General features: G+C 40.9%; 1 protein-coding gene across 1 annotated transcript; it reads left to right on the top strand.

Annotated features, from left to right (window-relative positions):
• Positions 1-816: 816 nt before the first annotated feature.
• Positions 817-8,531, top strand: anxa4 (annexin A4). Its single transcript, XM_080018464.1, has 13 exons — positions 817-936; positions 2,344-2,396; positions 2,590-2,677; positions 3,653-3,747; positions 4,865-4,978; positions 5,082-5,172; positions 5,770-5,849; positions 6,270-6,326; positions 6,441-6,534; positions 7,063-7,158; positions 7,338-7,396; positions 7,910-8,032; positions 8,329-8,531. Exons 2-13 carry the CDS (start codon positions 2,388-2,390, stop codon positions 8,386-8,388), a joined length of 966 nt encoding a protein of 321 aa, XP_079874590.1. The 5' UTR covers positions 817-936; positions 2,344-2,387; the 3' UTR covers positions 8,389-8,531.
• The last annotated feature ends 294 nt before the right edge of the window (positions 8,532-8,825 follow it).

Genomic DNA, 8,825 nt, shown 5'->3' with positions numbered 1-8,825 from the left:
TATTAATTATTATTATTATTATTATTATTATTATTAATAAAGCTATGTGTTAAAACCCCCTGTCCCTTTGTACTCTTTATTTACCGTTTCGTTAATTTTTTTGTGACGTGACGTGCCAACATATACCCACGAAAATATTTTGTTTGCATCCTCTTTTCATAACCAGGCCATCATTAATCACTGTCATCAATTGAATCTCCGTCTCACAACGACCCAACTTCCCCGCCTCGGGTCCGCTTCGGCCTGGGGATGGACTTGCTGACCCGCCGAGACAACGCGTTGACGATGTCACCGACTCACACTGTCAAAAGCAGGGAATGGTGCAAGTTTGCATACACACATATATCAGGATAAAGCTCGTACATACAGTATACTGTGTGTGTGTGTGTGTGTGTGTGTATAAAAAAAACCACGCATGACTGTGTGTGTGTGTCCGTTGGGACGTCGTTTAGTGTATGCATACGTAGCGTGTGTGTGTGTGTGTGTGTGTGTGTGTGTGTGTGTGTGTGTGTGTGTGTGTGTCCGTTAGGACGTCGTTCAGTGTATGCATACGTAGCGTGTGTGTGTGTGTGTGTGTGTGTGTGTTTGGAAAAACACGCATGACTGTGTGTGTGTGTGTGTCCGTTGGGATTTCGTTCAGTGTATGCACACGTAGCGTATATCCGTGTGTGTGTGTGTGTGTGTGTGTGTGTGTGTGTGTGTGTGTGTGTGTGTGTGTGCGCGCGCAGTGCTGTCCGATCGTCTCTGCGTGTATTCGCACGCTCGCGCTTAACCGCGTTCGTGCGCGCGCGCGCGCCCGCTGAAGGAGGGCGGGGCGACGAGCGTCCGAGGGGGCGGGGCCGACGCGAGCAGTTTATTCCAGCGCTTTATTAACGGCGGTTTCCTGGTTCGTCCGACTCCTCTACAGAGCTTTTAGGGTTCCTGTCCGCCGCTCAGGTAAGATCTCCACGGGTTGTGGACATTCACATGTCACTGTCTTTCCACGAGGTTAACTTGGTTTGGGTGGACATTTTAGTTTTTTCCCCCCCTGCTTTTTCAAAGGGCGTGGCCGTGTGGGCGAAGCGTTTCTGGCGGAGCGCTCATTCCACTTTTGACTTGTATTATGTTAATTTACTTTTTATTTTTTTGAAGGTTTACTTTTATCTTGTCCTGTTTAATAGAAATCACACATTATAGTGTTTACCGTGTGGGTCTGTCGGAGGAGATTCGTCATTAAACAACATTATTTGGAAAATGTAATTATAATTTTCTTTAAATGCAGCGGTTCTCAGCGTGTGCACCGAGGGCCCTCCAGATGTTGTTGAATAGGTTCTCCAGCACAATGACGAATAGTTAAACTTAACCATTATTTACTTTCCGAGACATTGACACCATTAGAGAATGTGCAGTAATATTATTATTATTATTATTATTATTATTATTATATATGAATAATATTATCTCCCCAACTATAGTGTGGGTTTGAAAGTTTGGACAAAATCATATACAAATATAAAAATCGAATCAAATTCACGGTGCTCAAAAAAAGGTTGAGAATCACCTTTATTACTACTCGGATGCAAATTGTATAAATTCTGTAGCACTTGTCCACTTTTCGATCACCATGTTCTGCGCAAAATAGTTTTGGTTTGGTTGTTTGTTTGGTTTGGTTTTTTTTTTTTTTTTACAAAATTGATCCGTCTCATATTTAGATCACAAACCACACAGGTGTAGTATACATCTACTGTTTGGGATGTAAATATGCACTTGTGTCCTGTTCCACCGCTGTCTCTTCCCATCCTTCTGGAGTGCAGCCTCCCTTCCGTGTTGTCAGTGATGACACAAGGTGAAGGTGATCTGGGGTCGTTTTCATTTGCAAAATATAAGCCACACACACACATTCACTCACGTACGCACGCACGACCGTATGTATATGAATGTGACAACTAATAACTTGAACACACACACACACACACACACACACACGCACACTCTTCTGCTCTTCCCAGCAGTCTGCCTTCCTCTCGCTGGTGTAACTACAGGTGTGCGTTGCATGTAGTGGTTGAATGAGATTGGCTTTCGGGACACTTAACCTGAGGGCTCCAACAAAGGAACTCATAACCAAGTCTGTGAGGGAAGCCCTTTCAAAAGGTGAATTGCATTAAATATTAATTGGAGTGGAACGAGGGAAACATTTGAAACCGAGCCATTCCCAAAAGCCCTCATTTGAACCTGCAGTCTAGCCCTCCTTTTGTTTTGAGGAGTATTATATGAAGTCTCTTCAATGAGCTCCGTTTTCAGAGTAATGTAGGCAACCATAAGCAGAAACGACTATAATTCAGTTACCTTTCGCTCTATTTCTAGCCTCTCTGAAGTTTGGAAATCTGCATCCTTATCCCATTATTACAATGGCAGCGGTAAGTTACACTGTGTGTGTGTGTGTACTGTAAATACCTTTATTTAGATTTGTAATTAGAAAATGTGTCTTCTTGTCTTGATAAGCTCCTGTGTATAATTAGGCCTTTTTTAATGTATTAAAACACACCAGATTTAAAAAAACACATAGTATAAGTAACGTTATTTAATATTGTGACTTATAATTGTGATCAGATTGGAACTCGTGGAACCGTGACGGAGGCGTCTGGGTTCAAGCCAGAGGAAGACTCCCAGCAGCTGAGGAAAGCCATGAAGGGCGCTGGTGAGAGATGTTTTCTTTGATTTTGTTTTTTTGGGGGATGGGTTTTGTACTTATTGTGATGTTTAAATGTATGTTTGTTTGTTTTGTCTTTTCCAACCCATATCCTATTAAGTCGTCTTGCAGGAGCTGTAATTGCACAGATCCCAATTTCGCCAATTGCTGTAGTATTTAAATAGTTGTCATAGCTATTCAGCCACCAAACCTGGCAACCGCTGTAGCCTTTTGAATAAAGTGCGATACGTCTGTCATTGAAAAGTCATTGAGTTTTATTCACAACAAGGCACCGGATTGGACAAAATGTGGTCATTTGCGAGACGGAAATACATTTGTAACCCTTATTGTTCATAAAGACCAGTGAATTTGGTCCTGGGTAGAGCAATGTCAGGGCGGTTTGTTTTATTGCATCTCCGTCCTCTAGGAAAGTATAATAGAGAGCGCTCAGTTTCCTCACTTCTGTTTCCCTTTTGTGTGACCGCGGTGGCTCTGCCGAGTCTGCCCTCGTGCTCACTTTTAGACGCAGCGTCATAAAAACCTTCTCTTCCGAGTTCCAACGGAAAGAAGACAATCGTCGAGCTGCCGGTTACGTAAAAATAATACATTTCATCCTATCATTGGGTAATGGAAATGTTGGGAAAGGATGTGTACGGGGCTGTTCTGTGTTCAATTAATGAACATTAAAAGGTATAAATTGTCATTTTTATTTGATTTATTTTTTTGGCTCTCGGAGTGGAATGTTGATGCAGTTTGGGGCGGACGGGGGAATACGATGTTCTCGTGACTCCACTTTGGGCTGGATTACAAACAGCTGCTTTTTTAGCGTTGCTAGGAAACCCAAACTGCTTTTTAAACATGTTCATTTGTGACTTTGGTTCAGCGTTTTCGGGTGTTGGTTCGGATGTTCCTTTTAATGCTGATATATATATATATATATATATATATATATATATATATATATATATATATTTTTTTTTTTAGGCACTGACGAGACCGCCATCATCGAGGTCCTCGCTCACCGTACGATTGCCCAGAGACAACGCATTAAAGAGGCATACAAACAAACAGTGGGGAAGGTGAGAAAAGACTATGACCATCTCTATATGTAAATCTTGCAATTGCAATGAATTCATGACATGGATTCAAAGAGAAATATATATTTTTAACGCCTTAAAACAAACCTACTTTTGTTGTAAGACATACAATGTATTTCTCCCCCCGCTATGAGAGTGGTTTCACGCTGTGTGTTTACATTGTGCCCATGAAATAAAAGTTAAACATTCATTTTAAAGTGTTCCAGAGCAGATAGCACTTCCAGTGTTTCCACAACCACCTGGTTCAATAAATTAACAGATAGGGGGGAGTTTAACATACATAGCCCATTATACCATATGCGAGGTACAATGGGCCGTTGATAAAGTTTTTATCTACGTGGTCAAGTGTGAAATGGGGAAGCTGCAGAAACAGCAAACATTGCAAGTGGAATCCTTGGGGCCAGAAAGTGTGAGTCACTGTGCATGGGGGAAGCCAAGCTGTGGCGGAGCCAGGAACTGAAGCTCCTCTGTGCATGCGCCACACCCACAGGGAAGCACCCGGTTGTTCCTACTAATATTTTAGTAGTAAATGGTACAGTCATAATTCATACCTGCTCATTCATTGTAATGCATTCCCATACTATTGAATACACATTTATTCGTCCCCATACACCATATCATCTATATTTATATTTTATATTGTTTATACCTACAGACTTACCAGCAACCATACTGCCACTAAGCCCCAGCTGTTGCCTTTAAATATAACTTATCCGGTGCACAGAATCACATTTTGTATATTCCTTATATTTTTGTATATTTTCCTATTTTTATGTTTTGTTTTTAATTTGGCTATTATTGTCTCTGTGTATTTTGCCATTTTTCCAGACTGTTTAAACTTTTTTTATGGCAATAGTCTGTACAGCAGTGCACCAATCTAAACAATGATAAATGCCTTGTTGTCAAAAGTGCTCGGCCAAATAACTGGATTCAGATTCCTTGTCCACCTGAAGTTCACAACAAATGACACATACCATTGGGTCATTTTTGTTTGTTGTTTTTTTTGTTTGTTTGTTTTGTCATGTTTACACTCCAAACAATGAGTGTGCACCTCCATTACTTGGAAGCAACAAAGACGGTAAAACGCTTTCCCCGACAGGAGCTGGCTGACGATCTGACCTCGGAGCTGACGGGGAACTTTGAGAAGGTGGTGCTGGGTCTGCTGATGCTGGCGCCCGTCTACGACGCCTACGAGCTGAGGAACAGCATGAAGGTGAGGACCATCGATGCGGCGCGGGCCTACGCTGTTTCACGCCAAACTCTGGTCTCATCTATAGTAAAGTCCCTTGAACCCGCCGTCTCCATCTGGATCCTAGGGCGCTGGGACCGAGGAGGCCTGCCTCGTCGACGTTCTCGCTTCGAGGACGAACGCCGAAATAACGACCATCAACGCGTTCTACAAGAAAGGTAGCGCTGATCTTTCCACACTTCAACATCTGCACGCGAGTGTATGGTATCCGATATTAGGCGTCCCAGTCCAGACCACTCTTCTTTGTGCGGCGGAGACAATGAGGCACGATTAGGAAATAATCCGCGATATCAATTATTCATCTGCGGCCAGACGGACTGATCAGTGCGATGTCCGTAGAAAGTTCACACGCCCTCTGTGGCCACGTGGCAGCTTCAAACTGAAACAAATAACTGAGATATCCGGGGACCATCTCCAGTCGGTGTTTTGCAGGGTTTTCTCCGGCTTTCCCTGCTAACGAGGAATATTTGTATTAAATTCGGTATCGCACGTTTATTCAACTTATGGCGCATTTATTTGAGTCATTCATCAATCACAGCAAACATGAGAATTTCATCACATTCGTTCTTAAGGGAAAAAAAGACAATCGTCGTTATAGATTCTAAAATCATACAATTGTAGTCAATATTATTGATTCATAAATAATAGAAATGTGTATTTTTTTCAAATGTTTATTTTAGCATTTCCAATAGGACACACACTATATTATGATCAGTGGTTTTATTTAAAAAAAAAAAATCCTGGTTTCATTATAGAATATGAGAAGAGCCTCGAAGACGCCGTTTGTGGAGACACTTCCGGGATGTTTCAGAGAGTCTTGGTCTCTTTACTCACAGTAAGATGATCAAACACGGTCATTTGGGCTCAGCATAACACTCTGTACAGCAGTAGAGAACAGCGTGAATGTCTGGTTGCACTGTTCAGCAGTAAGTCTCAAGAAAACATTTATAGTGTAAATAAATACACATTTAACGTTGATTGTAACATGTGTTTTAATATAAATCCAAATGTTTATATATATATATATATACACATACATACATACATACATACATACATACATACATACATACTCTTCTTTTTTTCTTATTTTATTAGTAATAGTATTATTAAATATCGATGAAGAATAATTTGTTTTGAGTTGAATGTTTTTGAGTATATAATGGTCATTATTGAATTGCACTTTTGTTTTAATATTATATGAAGGAATGTAAACAATAGTCTCTCTCTCTCTCGCTCTCTCTCTCTCTCTCAGGCCGGACGTGACGAAGGCAACGCTGTGAACGAGGCTCAGGCTGCTCAGGACGCCAAGGTGAGGGTTTGACGCTCGGATGGATGGAAAGTTGTGCCTCCAAGTTGTAGATCCACATTGTTCTCTATAAGCCTTTTTCTTTTTTGTGTTTGTTTGTTTTCCATGGTGTTCCAGGATATTTATGAGGCTGGTGAAGCTCGTTGGGGGACGGACGAAGTGAAGTTCCTCACGGTGCTCTGCGTGAGGAACCCCAATCATCTGCTACGAGGTACAACACCTGGAAGTCAGGAAAGATGAGACTGTCTGTGTGCAACATAGTGGTGTGTTGTTTAACGTAGGAACGCTGTGTCAGCCACATCTAGTCCATTCATCTGTTCCTCGCTGTACATTAGTCAGAGTGCGCTGACTGGATGTATTAGGAAACACTGTGGAAGAAATGACGTCATCTCGCTGAGTTCCGCTTCAAAGAAAGAATAATAAATACAAAACAAAGGACGGGAACGGTGAAAGTTCCATGTGGCGTTTCACCGAAAATCGGTGACGGCCTCGTTTTATTTCTTATTTTGCTCACACAAATGAGCGATTCAATTCGTTAAAACCCACATTGTCGTTAAAAATCAGGCGCTGAAGTGTTGACCGAGAAGTTCAACGAGTGATTATTTGCTTTTTCGTAGTCGGTTAAAACAAATTTAATAATATTATGCATCCCCAGGAGGAATATGTTTTCTTAGTATAATAACAGTGTGATTAACAAATTAAATCTTTTAACCGTTTGCATTTCCCCTCGCGGCGACAGTTTTTGACGAGTACCAGAAAATATCTGGCAGAGACATCGAGGACAGCATCAAGAGGGAGATGTCCGGTTGTCTGGAGGACGTCTTCCTGGCAATAGGTCTGTCTGCTCATTTACATGAAATTTACATTCTGCTTCAGTTCAATCATTTTATAACTCTTCTGATGACCCTTTCCAAAGCTGTTCTCGCCTTTTACACTCTTCACTTTACTGCATCGCGACACTGTCAATGAATAGAAGAACAATATTTGAATAATAATATCGTGTGTGTTTTGCAGTAAAATGTGTGAGGAACAAGCCGGCGTTCTTCGCGGAGCGATTATACAAATCGATGAAGGTGAGCTTAGATGCGTCCGATAACAAGAACATTCATCCAATACATATGAACCATAAAATGTTCACTTTGAATATCGAGGTGTTTCTGATATGATGGGCAGCCAAAATGTCTACTGTTTGCTGTACATGTGTTGGTAGAACAGTTCTATAGGTATATAAACCAGCGTCAGAGATTTAAGATAAGCCGAACATCTCCATGTTCAAACACTGCTGATATTTCCTGATTATGAAGCGTATAGTTCCGCTGCATTTCTTTTTAGTACAGTCTTTCGTTTCTAGACTATGTTGAAGCAACAACAGGAAATATAGCTGTTTACTGTACACTTAAAATGTTTTACATGTATTCATGACAGTATACATGAAAGTATGCTCGCCGACGTCAATGCAGCGAGTAACAGTTATAACAGTCCAATTCATTCATTTTTTATTATTTTATTGATTGGAACACCACATGCTCGTGCCATATCGTAATGAGGTTTGTTGAAACTTCTACGCTTCCCTCTCCCCCTCGCAGGGTTTGGGCACCACGGACAGCGTGCTGATCAGAATCATGGTTTCCCGGGCTGAGATCGACATGTTGGATATCAAGGCCGAGTTCTTCAAGATGTACGGCAAGACTCTGTACTCCTTCATCAAGGTGAGGCAAATACAAAGAAGGCCAAAAAATATACATATCCAATAATATATGAGCTTTAAAAACTGTGATCTTTAAAAAAACATTGATGATACTGATCATAATTATAGTTGTATAGATGTTGTTATTATTATTATTATTATTATTATTATTATTATTATTGCTCTTATTGTTATGATGATTATCATTTTTTTATTTCTTTCATTTTATACATTTAACTTTTAAGTAGTGTTTTTTGGGGCAAACAAGATGTACTGTATTGGGAGGCTGTTGACACAGGCCTTTCTTTCCCTGCGTAGGGAGACACTTCTGGTGACTATCGCAAAATTCTGCTGGAGTTGTGTGGAGGAGATCAGTAGTATCATCACAATTTAACTCAACATCGTTACGAGCTCAACTTCTGTTTTATGTTCTACTCTATTCCCGCGGTACTTGCATTTCACTCACTGACCAAGTTGCCTTTTTTCACTGTTTGTATCACTAATTAAAACAGTGACCTTTCCGACGACTCTTGTGTTTTTTTTCCTATCGATCCCGTGTTCACGGCATCATTTCGTGGTGTCGGTTTCGGAATAGAGTTGCCACTCACGTCTCTAACAACATAAAATACTGAGGTTATTGGCCTTCAGTACCCAATCCTGTCACAGCATGACGTTTTCACCACCACCTGGTGATGGAGGTCCATTTGTGTAATTGGTCGGAATAAATCATTTGTGGAGTCAGCTCTGAGTCATTTGATGCAATTACTCTAACAGGATGGTTTGTTGATTTGGAGCACAGTAAAGTATGGTCTAAT

The sequence above is a fragment of the Zeus faber genome, assembly GCF_960531495.2.
Source record: "Zeus faber genome assembly, chromosome: 17".
Taxonomy (NCBI): domain Eukaryota; kingdom Metazoa; phylum Chordata; class Actinopteri; order Zeiformes; family Zeidae; genus Zeus; species Zeus faber.
The sequence above is the reverse complement of the archived record's forward strand: the minus strand, read 5'-3'. Positions and strand labels throughout refer to the sequence as shown.